The 24,398-nt window shown below is 49.3% G+C and overlaps 1 protein-coding gene across 1 annotated transcript in view; it reads right to left on the bottom strand.

Moving 5' to 3' along the window:
- The window catches only part of LOC144752244 (transcription initiation factor TFIID subunit 1-like), a 303,153-nt gene that overhangs the window by 19,574 nt on the left and 259,181 nt on the right, over positions 1 to 24,398 (bottom strand). Inside the window, exons 37-38 of the mRNA XM_078640245.1 lie at positions 9,790 to 9,897; positions 4,555 to 4,699 (exon numbers count right to left, since the gene is read on the bottom strand). Coding sequence (XP_078496371.1) covers positions 4,555 to 4,699; positions 9,790 to 9,897 — 253 coding nt within the window. The remainder of the gene's footprint in view (positions 1 to 4,554; positions 4,700 to 9,789; positions 9,898 to 24,398) is intronic.

Genomic DNA, 24,398 nt, shown 5'->3' with positions numbered 1-24,398 from the left:
GGGTTTATTGTCTTTATTTTGAGCCTGTGTGGGAAGTGTTTCCATGGGTGTGAAAAGCACCGAGATGCGGTTATTGCTTTATGGGCAACAGTTCTTAGCGGGGTGGTGAAAGGAAAATGTGTGTTTATGGTTTTCAATAAGGATACAGGTTTTACCAGCTCTGCGAGTCACTTTATGCTATTTTTAAGATCACTGTCTGCGTAGCTGGTTACTGTACTGGGTTCTTCATGCAGAGACGTTTTGGATCAGGATTATGTTCCTGAGCAGGCAGAGGTTGGAGGGAGGAATGGCGGCGAGATCTGCTCTGATGCACTTTGTTAATATCGGATTGTCATTGTGAGACGCCAAAAAGTAGTCCTAGTGTGCATCAAGTTAGGACCTGCAGTAGAAGACTAGATTAAAGTCCTTCGTTGGCCAGTGGCATGCGATAGGTACTCCACGCCTGCCCCGTTGGTGATGGCTGGTCTATTGCTGTGGACTGGCACAGTACTGGGTGCTGGATGTGACCCACATCCTTATCTGAGGGCAAGAGGGTCAAGCAGCGTGAGGGAACTATTCTGCAGCCTGTATGACACAACTGACTGCCCGACCGCTGTGTGTTAAGAGACTATATTATAATTGTATTTATATAGCGCTTACTACTCCTGACAAATGGAGGCATTGTTTTACTCTATCCAAGCTTCACTACTCACGTTTACACACATACAGCCCTTCCAATATACAAACTTACAGTGTATCAAAGCCCGGACCATGTGAGCATATGATCATCTAACCATTCAACTAGCGAGGACTAAAATCATATAAACCCATCCCTAATTGACCTTCACAACCTTGTTGGCCTATTACCGTCATTGCTGCTGATCCTATGAACCAACCACCGTCACAATCCAACCATATTTACCCTTTCACTCCGACAAGCCACATCATTATATCAATAACCCTAAGACTGTTCAAGAGAAAGAACCTGAAACTCCATCATCAGCCGTACTTCCACTCTGATCCATGAACACCTTCTTTATCCACAATTCCAACCCTACAAGAAAACGGGCACATCCCATCCCGGTCGAATCTCACAAACCACATCACTGTCCCGCCTCCCTCGAACACACACTGCGCATCAACTGTAGCCACGGCGGAGGCCGCTGCTCCTCCCACCTCGCCACCAAGTCTTGGAACGCCTTCCACCTCCAACTCAGAACATCCCCCTCGCTGACAGACTTCAGGAGAGACAAGACCTGGCTCTTCGACTATACCCAGCGCCTGGAAACCCTCACGGGTGATGAGCAGCGCTTTACAAGTTCTGATTGATTGACTAGCCATGTCTTTCAATTCTACAAACTCACCGGCTTCTACCAAGCTATATCCTCATGGCCTGCGCTCTACTTCTATCTCACACAGGATCCCCTCGCAACACTTCCAGACTCTAACTGATGAGACTATTACTTGTCATGACGTGGCTGCTGCTGCGTGGCACAAAGCCACTGGCCAACAGTGGCCCCGGGAATGCCATGGCTGCTCCCAGTCCCCAGGGTGAGTTACCATGGTAACATCTCAACTACAACCAGTAGAAAAGAAGATGGAGGCACATGCATTTTGCCTGCTAACCTTGAGACATTGTGGAATACCCCACTAGTTAGGGTTCGCCTGTACATGTCTGTTGTTGAAAGACCTATAATGAAAATTACCAATAACTAGAGAAGCCTTCTGGCCAGCCCACAGACAGCTCGTCACTCTGTGGCTTTCTTTCCAATTTCATTTGCTTGCTTCTTATTCAATGGCGTTAATTCCTCTGCTTCCCCTGGAACAGTTTCTTTACCATCCTTTTGACTGGACCACTGCTTACATTCAAGGAACTGCGTTCTCTTTTCTTTCAGCACTCCAGGGGAGTGCATGTGTTTTCTTGCTTTCTTCACCATTAGCTGCGTGCCCCCTCACAGCCCAGCCCTGTGCTCTCTCTGCTTCTCCTCCCTAGCTCGTCCACTGCCTCCCCCGCCCCAGCCCACTCAGCTATTTTTCTTTTCTCCCCCACACAGTGCTTGTCACCGCTTAAGCGATCAGCAGACTTCAGTGGCTTGAGATGCTCAGAGCATTAAGTTCCTTCAGCTCACTCACTTGCTCGCACTCACCTTGATGCCCTATACATCATAAGGTGGCCAGCCACGAGGGAAATAGCGACATCATGAAACACGTGCCAGGTGACGCACACTAGCGAACATGCCACCATGAGGGGCCGAGATTTGTTTTGCCAATGCTGAGCAAGACTACAACTTTTGTGACTTTTTGCCAATTCTGTTTAGCAAGGCTGCTCCCCAAGGGCCATCATCCCCTTTTGTATCGCTTTGTTCGCCCTAAGTGTGGCAGGGTATGCTCAGACCTGGGTCCCTTGTTCACTTGGCCACTGGATTCAAGATAGCCTGGCTGATGAGGATTATGAATCCGAAACCGGTCCCAGGATGCTTGTTTCTGGTTCAGGGAAGACATGGCTTGGCAGTTCGGGCTGGACTGTTCCCATGAGGCACAGGGTCAGACTGATTTGCATATGGCCATATCTGAACTGGGGTGGTGGAGTGATCTAAAGAATGATGGTGGATGATTAAACCCAGATCAGTTGACTGGGGGTGAGTGTTTGATTTGCTCAAGCGCTCCGTCCATCATCCCCTTTGGTACCGCTCCAAGCTCTGGCCTGCTTTATGGGCTTTTCCCATATTGTCTCTCACACTTCAGAAAAGCCACCATAACCATCACACCTTTCCAGACCAATCACTCAAGTGTTCACCTTATGATGGAGGAGGTGGCATGGAGAGAGAGAGGGGTAAGCCGGTGGTGTCAGTCTGCACCCCTGCCCCACCACCGAAGTTACCCGCCCCGCAGCTATTGACCGGCTGCCAGCTACACCTGTGCCGCACCTGGGGTCTCAGATCCCAACAGTCTCACGTCACTCATCAGGTAATCAAGCTCACCCAATAAGCCCAAAGGGCACCATCTTGGATTCCTGAGGGTACGAGAGGCCAGGTCCCTCCCTTCCATCTCAGAGCCCTGTGCTCCTTTGTGCACTGCTGCACACCACAGCATCTCCAAAGCCTCTTCAGCCTCTTCATCTTCAGGATTGGAGCCGGAGGTGTACAGACTGAAGGATGTCGCTAGGTTAGAACAGACTTGTATGCTCTAGTGCCAATATCAGTCTCTGGTAGAAAATGTGCTTGTGCTGGACTTCAGGGAGCCTCTGCTCACTGGTATAAAATTGGCTTTTGCCTGAGCAGGACCTTGCTGGTGACGGAGGTCAAGCCCTGGACTCTATGGTCGCCTTGCTCTTACGCTACAACGCAACACAAGGCCCGGCTCTTCGACTGAACCAGAGCTGCACCCCCACTCCCCACCCTCCAGCACTTTGAGACCCTCTCGGGTGAGTACGCGCTTTTAAAACCCCTGATTGATTGAACACAACACATTAGGGGTATTTGTAAAGGCACTTTCACCCTTTGCGGCATCTTGGCATTTTATTTTTATCGTCGGAGTCCTCGGAAGGGAGCAGGCAGCGGTCCAGCGGGTGGCAGACTTTGATGAAAGTGTGACTACAAATCCCGTCCCCCACCAGGACTCATGTAGTGAGGTCAATCAATACTTTACATATCAACGGCTTTAAGACACCCTGAAGGCTGCACGATAACCGTGAGTTTACACGGTTTATTCCGCCACAGGTTAGGGTGCGCCTTAGCGAGCGCATACCACCGTGGTGTTTTGGTCCTGACGAATGCTTCACTGACTATACCCAGAAGCAGAAACATGTTGACCAATTGTTTCTTCTCACATTACGATGTAACTGGTCTACTAAAACCAGATTCTCAAACATCCTCGCACTTGATTTTAACAATGCCCAGTTTGCCAACATTAAAACTTTTTTTGGGAATAAATGGAGGCATTTTTTAAAACCACTTTTTCACCACTCATGACTTGCACTCACGTCACTCAAAAAACCTGCTCCACTGTAATCAGGCGTTGCAGCACACCGGGGAGGCACTCGGCCCCTCTGGTGGGAACCCAGTGATGAAGCATGTCACCAACTAGGTTGGTGAGAGAGGGTTATTTTTAAAACACAGTGAGTTTTCTTGCTAGCTTTTCCTTTGTTGGATACACTCTTTTGTTGTTTATATATTTTATTTTCATTGTTACCCCGGTCAATGATACTCATTTTATTGACTTCAAAAGGATGGAAGTCTAAGTGAACCCAACTGGACTCAAACCTGTGACCATAAAGCAGATTCCTGGATAAATGCGTCAGTCCACTGATCTACCATACACACCACTGAGGAGGCTTCCTAACATTGTGTGGAGACCCAGCGCTTATAAGACCTCTTGTGGTCCAGAACGCTGTGAAGTGAGGAGTCCGGTGTACTGAAGGATCTGGAACATTGTGGAGTAGGGAATCAGACTGTACTGCAGCACCTAGAACTGATCCGGTACACTGTGAAGCGAGGTGCCAGAGTACGCTGCGGAACCTAGTTCCAAATGAGAGAGCACGCGGGATTCAGAAGGACATAAAAGAGCACAGCATACCTGAGAAGGGGTTATCGCCTTCTTCGTCACTTCCATCATCATCCTCTCCATCAGACATGCGTAAGTCTTCGTACAGGACACTAGCTTGAGGGTGTTGAACGGAGCCCTCCTCTTCATCGCCGAGGTCACCATCGTCATCCATCTCCTGGTAACACAAGAAATACAACAAAGAGGTCACGAGGCAAAAAAAAAAAGGTTTTCACTCTGCTTGAAGCCGTTCCTGATTTACTGTCCTTGGGAGTATTTGCACATACAAACCGACAGACTGTACTCACAGGAGACAGAATGTGCTTTCACACACCGAGCCAGAGGCTGGATTCATGGACTGGTCTTTGCAAAACATGCAATGGAATACAGTTACTGGGACTCCAGACTCACCATAGCATGTATATACACACTGGTCCATACAGTCCCCAGCAGGTTTCCTCAAATAACTAAAAACATGGCTGTTCAGGGCCCCTTCATTTCACCTTGCTGTCACCATGTGAGCCGCTGGACTCCGGTACAGAGCTCCTAGAAACCATTTTGCTTAGGTATGAGATGCGCTTTAACAATCTCACATACATCACAGTACTGTGCCAGGACCTGCACTCACAGAATCCAAAATGTGCTTATACAGAGAGATCAGGGACTGCCCAGAGAGGACCCACCATGTGCTTGCACTGGCCAAGCCAAGGGCTTATGCAGACCATGCCAGGTGCTAGACTCACAGGACCACGCATGGACTGCACCCACAAGACACTATGTACTTAGGGAGACCGCAGCAATCCCAAAGCTCACATGCGCAATTGTAGACTGCGCCAGGGGCAGCAGTCACAGCACCCCCGAGTTTAGCCTTTGCTTGCTGTACAGACTCTATGCACACAAACTGAGCTACCCGAGAATTGTATTCAGTTACGTTACTGCGTACCTCTCAGCGCTGCTCAGTAGGAGCGCTGGACATACATAAAAATGTACACACACACCCCCGGGTGTCATGCTTCACCATAAGACAACACTCGCTCTCCAAAAAACGGGTTTGAGGCCTACACCTGAAGACAGGGAGGCACTTCTGATTTAGAGTTTGCCGGGTAAACAGTGAATTAAAAACCAATGTGGCATCCTAAATCCTATTTATTCATTGGACAAAACGCTTGCTATTAAAAGAAGAATATATGGGGATAAGGAGAACTAGTACCCCATCACCTCTATGTAGGAAGCTGGCTCTGGATAAACTATACCAAAATGAGGTATAGTGTGCACAGAGTCCAGTGGAACCACAAAGGCTTACAGAGGTAAAGTTAGATAGCACCTCACTCTCTATTTGTAGTAGTGTAGGCGAATAGTAAGGCTTTATCAGAGGGTAGTGTTAAGCATTTGTTGTACACACTCAATCAGCAAATGATGTCACACACTCAAAAATTGAACTCAGACCAAATTTGTTTGTATCCAAAATATTAATAGGTTACTTTATTTCTAGAACCAAGCCAGGCCGTGCACAGGTAAGTGAAATAAATGCTTTGCAAAATCTTATGCAGGGTTTTACAATTGAATGCAGGTTCAAATGCAATTGGTTTAAATTCAGTTAAGTTAAAATGTCAAAATTACTTTTCAGATTACTTTACAGTTACTTTTTCAACTCTGTGTGATATACCTAGTTATCACACTGGCACATTTCCCAGAGAAAAAGTTAAGTCAAATCAGTTCTGCACAATTGTAGTTTTTCAGGTTTTCATACAAATCAACACCACACACGAAAATGTTCAAGGAAAAACAGTCAATGTATTCCTATGGAGAGAAATGAAGTTATCGGTTAACAGGTAAGTACTTGGTCTTTGGGGTTGAGTTTCTGGAGTTAGAACAACAAGGATGCACTCTCAAGGCACTCTCAGCGGCACTAGGGCAGCCAGTTGCAGAGTGCTGAGGCCCAATCTTATTCAATGGGGGATAGGGGGCCTCCGGTTGGTGGCTGCTCACGAGTAGGCCACAGGGTTGTGGGAGCTAAGCTCCTGGTGTTAGGCTCAGGGCAACGGGGGATCCGAGTTAGCACCTGAAGTACACCCGCAGTGGAGGCTGAGTGCAGGGTGCTGGTTTGGTGTTGGGTGCCCTGTTGATTTCAAAGGAGATTCTCCGGTTCCAACAAAGATTACAGGCTCGGGACGAAGATCTTCTGGAGGTGACCACCGGTTGGAGGGGTACGTTGGGATGCCCTGGGGATGATGGGACATCGTCGGCTGGGCCACCTATAGCTGTTGGACTTTGGGTTCAAGGGTGTCTTTAGGCGTCAGGGTTTTCTTAACCAGCTCCAGTCGCGGTGCGAGGGATCCTCCAGAAAGAGGTTGCAGGCTTCGCTGGGAGGTTCGAGGCAGGTCTGAGATCACCAGATCTCAGGTCAGGATCGCCGGGGAGACCTCATGGTGGTGTTTGGGCCACTTGATCTCGGGCCGTGGGCGCCGGGTGTAGAGTGGTGCAGACTCGCAGATTGGGCCGGAGCCAGAGTCTGTGGGTGAGCAAATCCAGTGCTCATGGGAGACAGAGTCATTTCCGTGGAAGGCAGGGCAGGTCCACGGGGATCTTGAGGTTGCTGGCTGCAGGACACACCGGGATTTAGCTTCTGCAGGTTCGAGGTGGGGACAGGCCGGTAGGGCTGGGGTCAAGTCAGTGGGCCTCGTCGTCTTCTTACCTTCGGCACGGCTCTTCGGTCCTTCCTCCTCTTTTCTTCTTAGTGGGTTCTTGTCTGAGGAGGTTCAGTGGTGTCCCTAAATACCAGATTTGGGGGCGTTACAGGTTGGGACCCATGGGTCCCTTCCTTGGGGTGGGTTCACCCCCTATTATGCCACCCTCCAGTGGGAGGGGGGCATATGCCTCTCTCTGGTTGGCTGGGTCACCCCATCTGCAAGATGGAGGGGACTGAGAGTTGTGCTTCACCTCGCCTTCCCCACCTGAGGGGTGGAGTTGACAGAGGTAAGTGGCCTGGGGAAGCTCACAAAGGCAGCAAACCTTTGAAGCTCCCAATGCCCATCCAGGGGGAGGAGGCGTGGCACCTCGTCCCAGGATGTGCATTGTTTCAGGCCAAAGAGCAGCAGGCTCTCGACCCAGGGGTCCAGAAACATATCTGGTGGTGGCAGCCTCTGCAGCCACTCAGCCTGGACACTAGTGGTAGGTCGTTTTTCAGGGGGCATCTCCAAGATGCCCACTGTTAGCATTTTTTTTTAAAGCCCACACTGGCATCAGTGTGGGTTTAATGTGCTGAGAAGTTGTAAACCAAACAACTCAGTTTTCAGTGTAGCCATCATGGTGCTGTGGCGTTCGTAATGACTAACTCCCAGCACCATATACTCTTTACGACAGCACTGCACTTACAATGTCTAAGAATGGACGTAGACACTGTAGGGGTACAGGGCTCATGTGTCTGTACCCTCACCACTGGTATAGTGCACCCAGCTAGAGGGGTGACAGATTCACGGCAGTGGGTTGTAGCCTGGCACACAGGGATGTGTGCCATGTTGACTCTTCATTTTGTTCTGCACCAAAATATGTAGCCTGCAATGGCAGAGTGTGTGTGTATGTTAAAATACAGGGCCTCGAAGGGTGGCATAAGTGCTGCAGCCCTTAGAGGCCTTCCCTGGTCACAGTGCCCTGGGTACCTGTGGTACCCTTTACCAGGCCAGCTTTGTAGCCAGAGATGCCAATTGGGTTTGATTTCAATACAGTTTTGGGGAAAGAACATAGGCCCTGGGTACCTGATTAGCAGGAGCCCAGGGCACACTCAGTCAAAGTACATCAGCAAAAAGTGGGGGCAACCATGCAGAAAGGGGGCACTTTCTCACACTATCAACAACAAATTGCTACATTGGTTGATTTATCATATAGGATCACCAACACGGGTGCCTCTAGGCACTTCTTTATACTGCTCGAGAGGAGTTAAATATGACTTAACATTGCCGTCCGGCATCTAGAAACTACAACTCCAATGAATCAATGGGATAAAAGTGACGACTGGGGACGCTACGTCATCACACGTACCCCGGGCAGGCATCACTTTGAGACACCAGAAACACACAGGTGCCTCCAATACGAGCGCACCGGCACGAAAAATTAGCCACATTTCGCTCCACAGGTGCCGTGCATACTACATTCCCACAAGCTTAAACGCATCCTGCCTTTCATTCTAACATCGTCGGGAGGAAGGAGCGGATGCGTGTAGGTGTTAGGCGAGAGACGCATCTTGAGGAAGTAAGAGATCGAATGAGTGAAGGGAGCTACTCCCTGGATATATCTGAATGAGAGTATGTGTGATATGGTCTTACTTGAACTTCCCGTTTAAACTTACTATCCTTAGAGTGTGATTACAAGGGTCCCTGAGCCCTTCTTCCATGGGGCACTGAAGACCCCTCACTGGGGTAAGGTTGTGAGCTGGTCTCACAATTCAGTAGAGAAAAGCTTTTTACGATTCCCTCACGTGTGAAGTGTCACAGTATCACATTAGCATTTGTATGGTAAATGCTTACATATCATATAAGCGTAACTTATGTCTCCCTTTCTCAATAATAGCATCTAAATAAGTCATTTGTGTATTTACAGGCATCTACTTTTTCAGATAAGAGGTAGACAAAGGTCACCTTACTAACAAGGCTATTCTTAGTACAAGATTGCCTCATTAGGAGCCCGTTTGTGCGTCCTGAAGAATGCCCTGGACTCAGTTAAGCCACAAAGTAGAAACATGTTGACAACGGTAATAGAGGTGATAGGGTACTAGTTTCCCATAACCCCATGGTTTCATCTTTTAATACCAAGTGTTTTGTCCAATGAATAAATAGGATTTAGGATGCCACATTGTTTTTTAATTCACTGTTTACACGGGCCCATCCTAAATTAGAAGTGGCTACCTGTCCTCAGGTGTAGATGCACTCTCCATCAAATTGTATTTTTGGAGAGCGAGTTGTCCTATGATGAAGCATGACACCTGGTAGTGCGCGAGGACAACCCGTTACATTTTTATGTATGTCCAGCACTCCTACTGAGCACCGCTTAGAGGGACGCAGTAACATAACTGAATACAATTCTCAGGTAGCTAATTTTGTGTGCATAGAGTAGGTTAGATGCCAGCTCCCCCTTGCAACCCCACAGCCTCTAGTTCCCGCCCCTGGCTACCCCTGGGGTGTGTGTTGACTTGTACAGACTGTGCCATGGGCTGCAGTCACAGGACCCAGAGTCTACTATGTGCTTATAACCCTTTGCCCGAGCGGTACTCACAGGAGCTGGAGTCTTGGGCTTCCCATCATCATCATCGTCATCATCTTCAAAGCCTTCAATATCAACATCAGAGTCTTCCTCACCTAATCGACCTCTGCCTAAACGCATCTGGAAAACAATCGACATATTAGCGGTGGTGAAGGGGAGGTTTCCAAGACTACGCTCTTTATAAATTGTTGAACCTGTAAGCAGAACTCGACACTATTAAGGGTGCTGAGGCTAAGAATTACTCAGCCGAAGCACCATCCATAATCCCATCTGAAACCCTCTCCAAACCGGTGTCCTAAGTAGCGTGCACTGACGCCTTCAGAGCCTTATTTGAAGCACTGAAGCAAAGTCCCATAGAAAGCTCCCTCGAGAAACAATTCATACACAGCGTGGAGAGCACTCATCTTGAGCGACGGCCCAAGCACCATCTGGATGAGTCAACACCCAATGCCCCATCATGAGTCCCAACCTTGGACCTCTCTAAGACCCATCCTACACACCCTCCTGACCAAAACCAAAACACACACAGGCACCTCAAGACTGGCAGACTCATAACAAAATAAATTTAAAAAAAGACGTTTTAGGCTCTGTGCATAGCAATCCCCAGACCCAATCTAGCAGCTGCAGAGCCCCAGGCACAGCCGTCTCCTCAGGAACCATCTAGGGACACATCCTAATCTAGATCAGGAGCTCCCTCCTACACCACTGACAGGTGCCTCCTTCAGAGCTACATCCTAACCGAGATAAGGAGCTCCTTCCAGAGACGCATCCAAACTAAGATCAGGAGCTTCATCCAGAGCCACATCCTGTGAAAAGGTGCCCTCTTTCTTGCATGGTATACCCCCACTTTTTGCTGAGTTGCAGATGTGCTTTGACTGAGTGTGCCCTGGGCTCCTGCTAATCAGGTACCCAAGGCCTAGGGTCTTTCCCTAAGACGGCATTGAAGCCTAAACCCAATCGGCACCTCTCGACACAGGTCAGTCACTGGTAAATGGTATCACAGGTACCCAGGGATGGTCTCTAAGGGCTGCAGCAGTTATTGTGCCACCCTTAGGGGCCCTGCACCCTGATATAAACACACAAACACACAAGACCGAGTGTCTTGGTGCAGAACAAAGTAAAGAGTCGATATGGCACACATCCCTGTGTGCCATGCCTACAACCCACTGCCCTGGCATACATCAGTCACCCCTCTAGCTGGGTGCATTATACCAGTGGTGAGGGTACAGGTGCATGAGCCCTGTGCCACTACAGTGTCTAAGTCCATTCTTAGACATTGTAAGTGCAGTGCTGCCATTAACAGTAGGAGGTGCTGGGAGTTTGTCATTACGAACTCCACAGAAAACTGAGAAGTTTGGTATCAAACTTCTCAGCACATTAAACCCACACGGACGCCAGTGTGAGATTTAATGAAAAAAGCACACAGAGAGCATCTTAGAGATGCCCCCTGAAAACTAACCTACCACTAGGGTCCAGGCCGAGTGGCTGCTTTCAGCTGCCACCACCAGACATATTTCTGGACCCCTGGGCCGAGAGCCTGCTGGCCCCGGGTGCCTGAAACAATGTACATCCAGGGACGAGGTGCCAAGCCTCCTCCCCCAGGATGGGCAGGGTCCACGAAGGGGAAGCTTCAAAGGCTTGCAGCCTTAGTGAGCTTCCCCAGGCCACTTGCTGGTCCCCACTGGTTCTGCCCCCCACTGTGGGCAGGAGAACCGGCGAGAAAAACAAGCGAGGAAAAGGGGTGTGCCCACCTCTGCCAACTCCACCCCTCAGGTGGGGGAGGCGAGGTGAAGCACAACTCTTAGTCCCCGCTATCTTGCAGATGGGGGGACTCTGCCAACCAGGGAAAGGCTTATTCCCCCCTCCCACTGGAGGGTGGATTAATAGGGGGTGTACCCACCCCAGGGAAGTGACTCATTGGTCCCAACCTTTTTACCTACCTGTACGCCCCTAAATTTAGTATTTAGGGGCACCCCTGAACCTTGCTTCCTCAGACCAGAAGAAACAAAGAAAAGATGAAGAAGGACTGAACAGCTGTGCCAAAGCTAACAAGAGGACGACGTCCACAAACTTGGTCCCAGCCCAACCGGCCTTTCTCCACCTCAAACCTGCTCATGCGAAATCCCGGTGTGTCCTGCAGACAGCAACCTCGAAACCCCCGGAGTACCTGCCTGCCTTCAACCACAAAGACTGTCTCCTGTGAACACCGGATTTGTTAATCTCCAACCTCTTGCCGGCCACCGCGAATCCGCACCACTCTGCACCCGCCGTCCACGGCCCGAGATTGAGTGAGCAAACACCACGAGGAGGTCTCCCCGGCGATCCTGAGACTAGATCCGGCGACCACTGACCTACCTCAAGCCGATGCCTGCAGCCTAAATATTGACGGTCCCCCCAACCGCGACCAGGAGCTGGAAAGAAGATCCAACCCTAAAAGGCACCCCTGCACCCGATGCCCCACGCCTTGGGTGGCCAAACTCACTGTGTCTAACCAACCCCCAACATCCCAACTTACCTCTCGAAGTGGTGGTCGCACCCAGAAGACCTTCGAGCCTGCAGTGCCTTTGCAAACTAGAGGTTCCCCATTGCAAACAACAGAGCCCTAGACGTCGAAACACCCTGCACCCGGATGCCCTAGTGCCGCCGAGGGTTCACCTTTGGTGCTACTTTGTTTCTCCATTTGCACTGAGCTAGAGTCCAGGAGCTTTGCTCCCATAACCAAGTGGCCTGCTGGTCAGCAGCCACCAACCGGAGGCCCCTATAACCCGCTGGATAACATTGTGCCTCGGCACTCTGCACCCAGCTGCCCTAGTGCCACTGAGGGTATAACAAGAGTGCATCCCTGACCCTGTGTGGCCCCAGAACCTCAACTTCCACTACCAAATACTTACCTTAAAACCGATAATACTATTTTCCTCCATAGGATAACATTGAGTGTTTTTCTTGGAAAAGTTTGTAAGTGCGGAGTTTGAAAACCTAAAGAAATTCTTTAAAATTGTACTAAACAAAAACGATTTTACTTACCTGTTTACAAGAAATGTCGCAGTGTAGTATCCAGGTATTCTATACTGTGTAAGAAAAGTAATCTCAAAAGTAACTTACCTGAAACTTTACTAAAAAGCCTAAACGAAGTTTATGTACTTTATTTCCAAAGCATTGCATTCTCAGTACCAGTGCTGTATTCCTTACAAACTGCATGAGTACTGTAAAGTATTTCTTGCTTACCTGTGCCAGGCTTGCTTGGTTCTAGAAAATTAAATAACTAAAAGAATATCTTGATACAAAAACAATTGGTCTGAAGTTTAGTCTTTGAGTGTGTGAATTCATTTGCTGACTGGGTGTGTACAACAAATGCTTAACACTGTCCTCTGATAAAGCCTTACTGCTCGCCCACACTACCACAATTAGAGTGAGGTGCTATCTAACTTTACCTCTGCCTACCTTGGGGGTTCCCCTGGACCCTGTGCACACTATACCTCACTTTGGTATAGTATATACAGAGTCAGCTTCCTACACATTATAACCAAGATCAGGAGCTCTCTCCTGAGACCACGTATCAAAGCAGCACTCGGAGCCCCCCACAGTCACATTTCAACTAAGAACAGAAGCCCCCTCTAGAGATATATCTTAGGGAATCACAAGAAGCCCTTTCCAGAGCCACATCCTAAGGTCAGGGGCCCCTCCAGAGCCCCACCCAAAGCTGTATCCAGGGCCATCTCTCAAGCATCATCCACACCCTCATTCCTGACCCACAATATTAGTACCATAGAGAGCTACTTACAAAGCACTAACAATGCTCCCTCCGGGGCCACGTTTTGAGTGCCATCCAGAGCACGATGAAAACACCAGACCCGACCCCACAGGCGAAGGTAAGCACTCGGCAGAGCAGCATCCTGAGAACATAGGCACCCTCTAGAGCAGCATACGAAGAATACGTGAGAGCCAAGAGAGGCACGAGTCGTGAGAGCCGAGAGCATACGTGAGAGCCCCATCAGCGCACCACCTTCAGCTCTCATTATAAGAAACGTTAACAGCCACATCCTACGGAGGCTGCAGAGCACCAAAGTTAACTGCTAAGTACTGCTCGCAGCCATAAGTACCATTCTGAGCATCCCCCTAACATAAACACAATACCCGGCTCCCTGCAGAGCTCAGCACAGGTCAGCACTGCGTCCATCGTAGCTTGCTAAGCATGCATAATAAGTATTGTCCATCGACTCGACCCAAGAACAGCCCTAGGAACATTACAGAGCACAAACATCGGCATTCTAAAAAAGCTCATCTAAGCCACCTGAAGAAGTTCAGATAAGCCCCTCCAAAGCCTCATCTTAAGCAGCTTTTGGTGGTCATTATTAACATCCCCTGGGTCCTCTCCGGAGCCCGATGAAAGCTTCTTTCTAAAAACCTGGCAATCCCCTCCCTATAGAGGCTGATCTGAAGCACCTTCAGATTCTCACTGTAAAAACCAGACAGAGCCCCACCTTAAGCAATCTCCACAGCACCATCCCTAACTGCGTTCAGAAACTGAGATCAACCCACCACTGGGAGCTCAAAGAACCTCTTTTTCATCTCAGTATAAGAATTTCAGATGGCTCGGTCTCTAGCTATCTCACACCGCGTCACAAGTTTAGGCTGTAGCTGTGACTGGCCCTGACTTATGTCATTCCATGTCAACTTCTGTCTTTGACTACACCTCCTGCCTCAGAGCCCTTGGCTCCAGGCTCCGCTGATGCCTTATCTCTAGCTATGCCACCTGACTACTTCCAATGCCCAGAACCCTTGACCATATGCTCTTCTTATGCCATAGCCATGCCACCTCTGCCACCTGCTGACTACTTCCACTGCTGCAGAAACTCTTGACTCCAGGATCTGCTTATGCCTTCGCTCTACCTATGCCATCCCTGCTACGTGACTATGTCCACTGCCCTGGAACCCTTGAACCCCTGCTTTGCTTATGCCCTAGCTGTAGCAATGCCACCCCTGCCACCAGCCGACTACTACCACGGCCCCAGAACCCTTGAAGCAAGGCTCTGCTTACGCCCTAGCTTGTCATGCAAACCCTACCACCTGACTAATTCCACAGCCCCAGCCCCCTTGACCCCAGGCTCTGTTTATGCTCTAGCCATGCCACCCCTGCCACCCGACTAATTCCACTGCTCCGAGAATTCTTGACCCCAGGCTCATCTAATGCCCTAGCTCGTCATGCTAACGGTACCACCTGACTACTTCTACAGCCCCGTAACCCTTGACCCGAGGTTCTGCTTGTGCCCTAGCTCTAGCCATACCACCCCTGCCACCACTGACTACTTCCACTGCCCTGGAACCCTCAACCCCAGGCTCTGCTCATGCCCTAGCCATGCCACCCCTGCTGACTCCGCACATCACTACTGTGGCAGAAGAGAAAAGTTACTTAACTAAAGCTACAATTCTCCTATGTTGGTATTTTCAAAGATTCACATACTTACACATACCATGGTAATAACAGAAAACTATTATGTTATTGTAAACACCTTCAATGCAGTAAAACAGTGTGACTTTAGAAGCTTAATCGGCTCACTGGCCCTGACCGTACACACTCGCCACGGCTAGATCACCTCAGACTTCACGAACAAGTGTCAAAACCACAGAATATTGAACGATGAGCCGCCATCCGGGGCGGACGGAAGGACACATGTGACTTCATGAAAGAGATCAACAGTTCTAGGTAAATACCATTTTCCTTCTCTGTGATTGGATCTTTCATAGATTCACATGCTGGAATCGGAATATCAAGCACGATCATACATTACAATCAAACCCCTGCGGCTGGTGGGCTCATAGAACGGCTCATCTTTATCAGAAAAGATGATGCCGTACGGATCGCTCCACTGCCATATCTCGGTATGCAATGGAATCCAGCCAGTAGTGCTGAGTAAAGGTATGCCTATCCTTCCAGGTAGCTGCACGGCAGATGCCAGGAATGGGACCCCGGCTTAGAGGGCCACTGGCCCAGCCGTCTGCCTGATGCAGTGCTGCGTCTGGGTTTAACCGAGGAGGTCCGGCTTTCCTGAGAGAAGGCAAGTGCTGCTCCTGCCAACCTTGAGAGTTTTTGCTTTCCTTGGGTCTGTGAACATTACTACTAACTAATCAGACTTTCTGCATCCTTTTGTCCTGTCCAGACAGAACTTCAGACACCTGCACATGTCCAGAGAAGCCTTTTCTGATGCATGCGTAGGAGTCTGGAAAAAAAGACTCAAGGACCCTTGGTTTATTAAGCTGAAATTCTGTTGGAAGCTCAGATATAAACCATGGATTTGTTCAGTGTCACACTGTCGTTAGAGAACTGCAAGTAGGTTTTTTAAAAAATTGTAAACGCCTGCTTTTCAAAGACTCTCAGCACACTCCAGCTCCAGGTAGGCAAAACATCTGATGGCGTTGTTTTGAAACAAGGCGTAGGCCGCTGGATGAGGACTAAATGCAGAATATCTTCTATTTCGCTGTATTCGTCCTGCTAGTGGACACTGCTCGAAATTTCAGGAACCAAGCTGACAACTGTGGCGATAGCAGACTGTGGTGAAGAACCTGCCTGCTGTTCCCACGGGGTGGAGTTGGTGGTGACCCCGGTGCTGCTGTTTAGGAGGTCTGTCTGGGTATGTTGCGGTGATTAATACCAGTTTCAGCTCTGCAATGACTTTTCCGATCAATTTGTGCACGACAAAGATGGTATACGTCTCTGACCTCACAGCCCTGTGGGTGGAAACCTGAGAGCATAGGACTGGCATATATTGTTTGCGCCTGCTGCGAACAGGCCTAATTTTAACTTCTGCCATACATTGACCCTCTCCTCAGCCGAATATAGCTGAGCTTCCACTCATGGCAACTCAGACAGTCTACATCATCAATACCTGCTTCAGGTAGATGTTCCGCCTTTAGAGATTCCATGGAGAGTGCCTGAGATCTTGTGTCTACATGTTGGTTGATGTAGAAGAACGATGCTGTGCTGTCTGTTCAGATCAACAATGAGGAATGACATTCACAATGGCAATGAGTAAAGTTCACCAAATTCAAGGTACACGCTAATGCAATCAAGACTATAATTCGTGGTTATTATTTAGAAAAGAAAGATGCTGAAATTCTTGTGCTTCTTTGTGTTCTAATACTTTTTTAGCTTTACGTCGAATAAGAATTTCAGCATCTTTCTTTTCTAAATAATAACCACAAACTGTAGTCTTGATTGTATTGCGTGCGCCTTGAATTTGGTGAATTGTTGTTTCAATTATTTGATTGATAATTGGGAGGAGCAGGGTGTGTCTCCCCCACTCGAGAGCACCGCATTAATTTAGTTAGTTGATACCAAGTGGTGTATTCCGTGTACAGCGCCTGAAGACTAATACACCCACAGCAGTATGAATGACTTAAAGGCCTCAGTTCTAACACAGTGATGAGCATTTTAGTTTCCTGTGTGGACCATGGGAATTTGGCTGATAGTTCTTAAAGATGAGCTCTCCTTCCTTCCACTGAGGCTTCCAACTTTAAGACAAAGTTTGCTTGGGGTGGAAGAAACAAAAGGCACATTCCTGTGTTATTTGCTGACATCCACCACGGGGATTCTCTCTCTCACTGTTGCTATTACTTGAATCTGGTCATCGCAGAAGCCGGATATTTGAGCCCACTGCTTGTCCACTTCTTGCCAGGCCACTTTTAGGGGAATAAAAGCAGCAGGCAGCTATTGAGTGGCTATGAATGGCGACGCCCTGTGTCTGGAGACTTTGGCTGGGTAACTCCCATCTGCCCAGACTGCAGCCTGCTGTAGGACGGCGGTGGTGGCCTTCTATAGGCTTCTTGTTGCTGCTGACCATTGTAGTGCGGATGGTATTGGGTCTGTTGCGTCTAGTAACTTTGGTGTGAAATCACTGCTTAACGGTATCAATACGTTTGCATCTTGTAGGGCTGTAGATTCTCATGCTTCACACACACCTGCCATCCAGTCATGGGCGTTCATGTTCCAAGTTGTTTTTCTTTGAAGGAGAGGCTTTGGTTTCGAGGTGACTCATGATCCCGGTTGCCTGAACCCAACAATGCAGAGAATAGTCTCCTCCTTACAGTCTGGTTTCCCTACGGATGAGCGTGAGGAGGTGTAGGAATGCCACACGAGACAGTCTACGTACACTGGAGTAATGCAAAAATGTATTAAAGAGTTCAAGTTAATTTAAAATAAGTCATTCTGTGATCTTTCATTAGGGGAGGTGGGAGGGCGCAAGTGAATCTAAATTATTACAAGCTGCAAACTAATTGCTGCAGGTAAATAAAGCTTTCCATTAGCAGCACGTGCTGCTGTAGATCACATGCTTTACACAGACTGAGAAACAGCGCCATCACCCTCGGCCAGTGACTTGCAGGGTGTACCAGACAGCGTTTGGGACAAAGAATCAAGGGCAGTGTACCCAACCTGCGCTTCTTGGCAGGCATGAATGTCCACACAGTAATGCTTGCGGAAAGTGTGGATGGCAGACCATGTTGCAGCCTTACTTAGGTCTGCAAGTGCGATATTACCTGGGAAAGCCCCAGTGGCTCCTTTTTTATGAGCGGAATGTGCGCTAGGCATGGAATGAATGTGCGTTTGGCTTTGGCATTGCAAACACGAACACAATTGACAATCTCTCTGTAACAAGGACTATTTGAGATGTGTGGAAGGTCACTGCTTTGATGCGACGTGCCATTACTTTAGGTGCCTGTGCCCTTAACGCAGCTCTTGCCCAGACGTCTCTACTGGAGTAAAGTGCAGTTCTCTCACTCTGCTGAAATGATGGCTGAGGTTTGTGCAGGGGACGTTGCGAAATGACGGACTTATCTCCAGTTGGAGCTTGTTGCCTCCTGAAACCAGAGTTGGAAAGCTGTGTTTGGTTGCCTTTAACTGTGTCATTGTGTTTTATGAAAGTTTCCAGCGCTTTCATAAAACATTCACCTGAGTGCTGAAAAGGTGTTCTTCAATAAAAGGTACAGTTAGGAGTGTCATGTCCCCGAACGAACGAGGAATTAATGCGGCAGGTTGGCGGTCTAGAGCTATACAGCAGCGCAGTACCGCAGGTCACCACTTGACCACTTCCGGGTGACGTCATCAAGTATCTGATGGATTCCCACACCGGCGCTTCTGATTATCTTCGGACGCTGGTGCTTGCACACGAACGAGTGTTCAAGTCTTCACGGTAAGCGCTGGAGCGCGTTACCGTTACTTGTCCTTGCACTGAGTGAGTACAGTGAGCGCAACACCGTACCTTACCTTGTAATCCCGGTAAGCGCAGGAGCGCGTTACCGTTACTTGTCCTTGCACTGAGTGAGTACAGTGAGCGCAGGAGCGCAACACCGTACCTTGCCTTGTGTAGGAAGGTGGCTACCTGACTATGGTTACCCCGGATTTTTTGCCTGTGTTTAGCTGGTTTTTTGACTTAGTTGACCTGGTTCCCTGCTAATCAGGGCCCCAGGCCATCTGCTCTCTCTGTAAAATGGATTCCATGTACCCTAGGTACATACCACAATTGGAAATGGACTCCTTGTTAGCCCCTGTATAATGCACTATAGGTGCACAGGGCATAGGGGCCACCAAGGCCTACCAGGGGCTGCAGCATATCTTTTGCCACCCCTGGCTGGTTCTTAAATTGACACAACTGGCTGATCACTCAGCTGGGGTAAGGTGGTGTAATCACCCCTTGCTTAGATATAGTATACCTATATCTAAACCTATATCTGGACACATGTAAACCTGTGAGCCACTCCTATGGAAGGCCTCATCAATCCTGGAGGCAGAGTGCGTGGTTTTATGTGAGATGGAGCTCTAGCATGAGCTGAGCCTGTCTGCAGCTGTCGGGAACAACTCCCTAAGCTGTTTCAGGATAATGCCATACCATATACTCTTAAGTGCCTTATAATCCTCGCGGTTAAATAGCAACTTTGGTTTGGCTTTATCAAAACATGTCGTGTAAGGTGTCATACGATTTGGAATACCATCCCCTCGCCAGTTCTGGCGACGGGGATGGCATTCCACCCCTCTAGAGGGGTAAGACATGTTGCTTTACTGAAACGCGGTTAATTTCTCCAAAGACCTTAGATCCACAAAATGGATGCCTCAGCCACAGACAAATGTCTGGACCCCTGTAGCTGACCGAAACTCAGCCAAAGGGGTCCTGGACAAAGGGTTTCCTGTCACAGGAGGGTGTCACCGCCCTCCAGACAGGAGATAGTGGATTGTAGCAGGGAGGTTTGAAAGAAACCAGACACTGCTTGGGGCGCACAAGGCTGCCCCTTGCATAATCCGGCCAAACCGGTTCTGGGGCACTCCAGCCCTCGTGCCAGGGCGGCCTGGATCAAAGGAAGGGGGTGTATCCACCCACTTCCTGGGTCCCACCCATAGGGGTGGACCTAGCAGGTAATCACGCCCCCCAGATTCGAATAAGAGTGGGAGCAGTGCCAATGCACATCAGATTTCCTGGAAGAAACATTTGAAACGAAACTCTGGACCCTTCGCCCTCCATCTCAACGTGGAAGCCCGAAGAATCTCCCTTGTGGTCAAGGAGTGACCACCCTGCAGCAGCAGGCACCATCCAGCCCTCGACGTCTACTTAGTTGCAGTTCCCGCCGGAACTCGAGCGACTGAGATCGACGAGATCAAGCTTGCCTGCCTTCCAACAGCCCGATCCACAGTCCCTGCAGAGCTGAGACCCGTGGAGGCGACCGGAAGCGTGGGGCACGCCATCTTGAATTGACCACGAGACGCTGACCGTGCAGCCCACGAGTGACCCTCGAAGCTGTGCACCGGGGTTTGAGAAGCCCCCACCCTGAGCTGCTCCTGAGCCGAAGTTCAGCCCTCCACACTCGACGAGTGCTGCGTGGGGCCCTTTGGCTCTATTTGGCTCAACGCGTTGGCCCGGTCACTTGCCAGCGGGCTAGTGGTCCCTGTGCCGACGAACTACCTAAGAAGACTCGTGAATCTGGTTGCTCCAGATCCACACCAGCTCCCCTGAAAAGGAGCCCCGACTCTGACCTTCCTGGTCCGAGTGAGAAGCAATCTTCCGATCCCGCGTGGATTGCTCTTGCCAAGGCTTGTTTGCTCCAAACTTGAAGCCGACTGCACCGACGGTGAGAGCCTGCGTGGGACAGATCGTGACCTGCTCCTGGACGTCGCAGATGCCCCAGAGCCCACGTGACAGCGGAGAGAAGCTCCTCGACGACCACCTGATTGCGCCCGACATTGCCTGGTTCCGTCCTGGTTCCACCCTGGTCACTGCTGAGTGACCCAGACTCTGTCCCCTCTGCTTTCAGGTACTCTACAACTTGAGTCCACCCTTGGACTCCACCGGACACTTCATCTTTAACCCGCCTGCAGCCCTTTCAGCTTCAAGCACCAAGAGCCTGCGTGTCAAAACCCGACGCCACTTCGACCCTGTGCACCCACTTCCTGTGGGTGAGGTAACTTTGCTCCGCCGGTGTTCCCACACTGGTGCACACCTCTAGGGTCTGTGTGTTAAGTTTTGTTCCTCTAGGTTCAGCGGAAGTGTCCTTAAACTTTAACTCTATGACTTTTACGCACCATTGGTTAACATTGGTGCATGCGTGCGCTTTCCGCACATCTCCCGAATCCCGAGGGCCATTCCCGACTTCAGCATTGCTTGTCCTGACTGCTCCCAGCGATTCCCTAGGCCCTAGGCCTAACCACTGTTCGAGTGGCCTTTCTTATACCACTTGTTTAGTATATGGTTTGAGTGGCCACCCGCCCTCATCCATAATTGTGCAACTTGTATGTTTAAACAGTGCTTTTGATTTAACGCTTGTGCCCCTTTATTCATAAAGAATACTGGGGATTGTTTTTAGTAATAAACACATATATTTTTATAATATATACTTGTGTGGTGTCCTTTCATTTGGTATTACAGGATTGTATGTGGTAAAACAGCTCGCTTAACACGACCTCTTAAGTTAAGCCTTTAGGCTGCTTAGTCCATGCTACCCCTAGGATAGCTTGTCTAATAAGGTTGACTTACAACCAGACACCATAAGGGATTGTTTGGTCAGGTAGTAGGTGGTTCCAGAATTGGAAACATCCCCTACCAGGCCAACTTCTCACACCTTGCTATCCCGGTAAGCGCTGGAGCGGGTTACCGTTACTTGTCCTTGCACTGAGTCAGTACAGTGAGCGCAGGAGCGCAACACCGTACCTTACCTTGCTATCCCGGTAAGCGCTGGAGCGGGTTACCGTTACTTGTCCTTGCACTGAGTGAGTACAGTGAGCGCAACACCGTACCTTGCCTTGCTATCCCGGTAAGCGCTGGAGCGGGTTACCGTTACTTGTCCTTGCACTGAGTGAGTACAGTGAGCGCAACACCGTACCTTGCCTTGCTATCCCGGTAAGCGCTGGAGCGGGTTACCGTTACTTGTCCTTGCACTGAGTCAGTACAGTGAGCGCAGGAGCGCAACACCGTACCTTACCTTGCTATCCCGGTAAGCGCTGGAGCGGGTTACCGTTACTTGTCCTTGCACTGAGTGAGTACAGTGAGCGCAACACCGTACCTTGCCTTGCTATCCCGGTAAGCGCTGGAGCGGGTTACCGTTACTTGTCCTTGCACTGAGTGAGTACAGTGAGCGCAACACTGTACCTTGCCTTGCTATCCCGGTAAGCGCTGGAGCGCGTTACCGTTACTTGTCCTTGCACTATGTCGGCACGGTGAGCGCTGGAGCGCAACACCGTACCTTACCTTGTAATCCCGGTAAGCGCAGGAGCGCGTTATCGTTACTTGTCCTTGCACTGAGTCAGTACAGTGAGCGCAGGAGCGCAACACCGTACCTTGCCTTGCTATCCCGGTAAGCGCTGGAGCGCGTTACCGTTACTTGTCCTTGCACTATGTCGGCACGGTGAGCGCTGGAGCTCACCGTTCCGTTCAAGAGTTCTGTCAACGTGTTTACTAAAGAGAGACTGTCCATCAAAGGCCATTTCAAGAATGCATTTTTGTACTTCCTGCCTGAAGGAAGTTGCTCTGAGACTACCCAGTCTAGGAAGAACCTCAGCTGCCACTAACTGAATCCAAGTGTGCCACACCCAATGCAGCATCCATGGCAACCGGTTAACCATTCTCCCTTTCACCGAGATTATCTTTAGCACCTGGAAGACAAAAGCTCAATTCAGGGGGGCTAATCCTGGCCAAATTTGGTGAGCCTATAAATATATGATGGTCATGGCGTTCGCTACTCAGACGGACATAGCTGCCATAGGGGACCCTCCTTCTGACGGCTTCCATTCTTAAGGGAGGCAGGCAGTACAGGCTGTACCCGGGTTCCTTATCTCCTTTGGCCATTGCCCCACCAGGCAGGCTGGGGTGTTGTCTTGAGTTTTGTATTTTTTTATAATCTTGGAATCACCGCAGATACTGTCACTTATGGCTGCCTCTGCCCACATTCAAGAACAAGTCAACAATTGATTACATCTTTATCGCTGAGAAATTGGTAACTTACTTTAAAGACTTCGAGGTGGGAGATAGAGAGGAAAGTGATCATAAGCCACTGAGGGTCACACTCGACATAAAGGGGAAAACTGCAAAACACCCTGGAACTTTGGGAACCTCAACCGAGGAAGAGCATCACACATTATTGAACAGAATAAAATGGACCATAAAACTAAGTCCAGTTCTTATGGAATGGTCACCCATAAAGAGCAGTGCCAATATTTGGCTCCTCCCCTGGAGCACTGGAAGGATCTACTGGAGGAACTAAAATTGGTTCTAGGACAGGACAGGGGTAACCGGAAAGCTCAAGGCCTACACCCGTAAAACCACCCACTACAATTAAACCCCAGGGACTTCGATCAAACAAAACGGAGACTAACAAATGCATTGAAGGCGAGAAGAAAAGGAGAGACAAATCATCTCAGTGTGGAAATAAAAGTGCTACGAAGTGAACATAGGAAAAAAATATGGGAACTTCGGAGAAAGAAAATTGAGGCGGAGTGGCTGAAAATATTTAATATGCTCAAAGAAAAGGGTCAGTCTCGACTTTGGAGATACATCAGTAAACTAAGCCACAATGGCCAAAGTAAAGAAAATGGGGTGGCAGCAGTGGAGTTGGTCAAGTATGCACTGCAATTGTACACAACAGATCTGGAAAGGAAGGTTGAGCAAGAACAACAAAATCTACCTACTAGACAAAGAAGAAGAAGACACATGCTTCATTATTAACACAAAAGAGATAATCAACCTGATCAAGAAAATGAGGTCAGATAGTGCACCGGGCCCCAATGGAGTGCCAGCGGCAGTATTCAAAGTGGCATACAGATTCTGGGCAGACCAGCTAACCCCTCTCTTCAAGCATGCCTTTGAAACGGCCTCCATTCCATCATCGAGGAAAGGTTCAATTCTATTTCCTATATATAAACAAGCATTGAAAATGCAATAGGTCTCGCAATAGAAGAGTTTGACATTTTTCGTTTTGCAAATGGATGAGTGGTGTTGCGTGGATGAGTGGCGTTGCGTGGATGAGTGGCGTTGCGTGGATGAGTGGCGTGTGTGAGTGGCGTTGCGTGTGTGAGTGGCGTTGCGTGTGTGAGTGGCGTTGCGTGTGTGAGTGGCGTTGCGTGTGTGAGTGGCGTTGCGTGTGTGAGT

This window comes from Lissotriton helveticus, chromosome 4_2, assembly GCF_964261635.1.
Source record: "Lissotriton helveticus chromosome 4_2, aLisHel1.1, whole genome shotgun sequence".
Classification (NCBI taxonomy): domain Eukaryota; kingdom Metazoa; phylum Chordata; class Amphibia; order Caudata; family Salamandridae; genus Lissotriton; species Lissotriton helveticus.
This window is presented reverse-complemented; position numbering and strand designations above follow the sequence as displayed.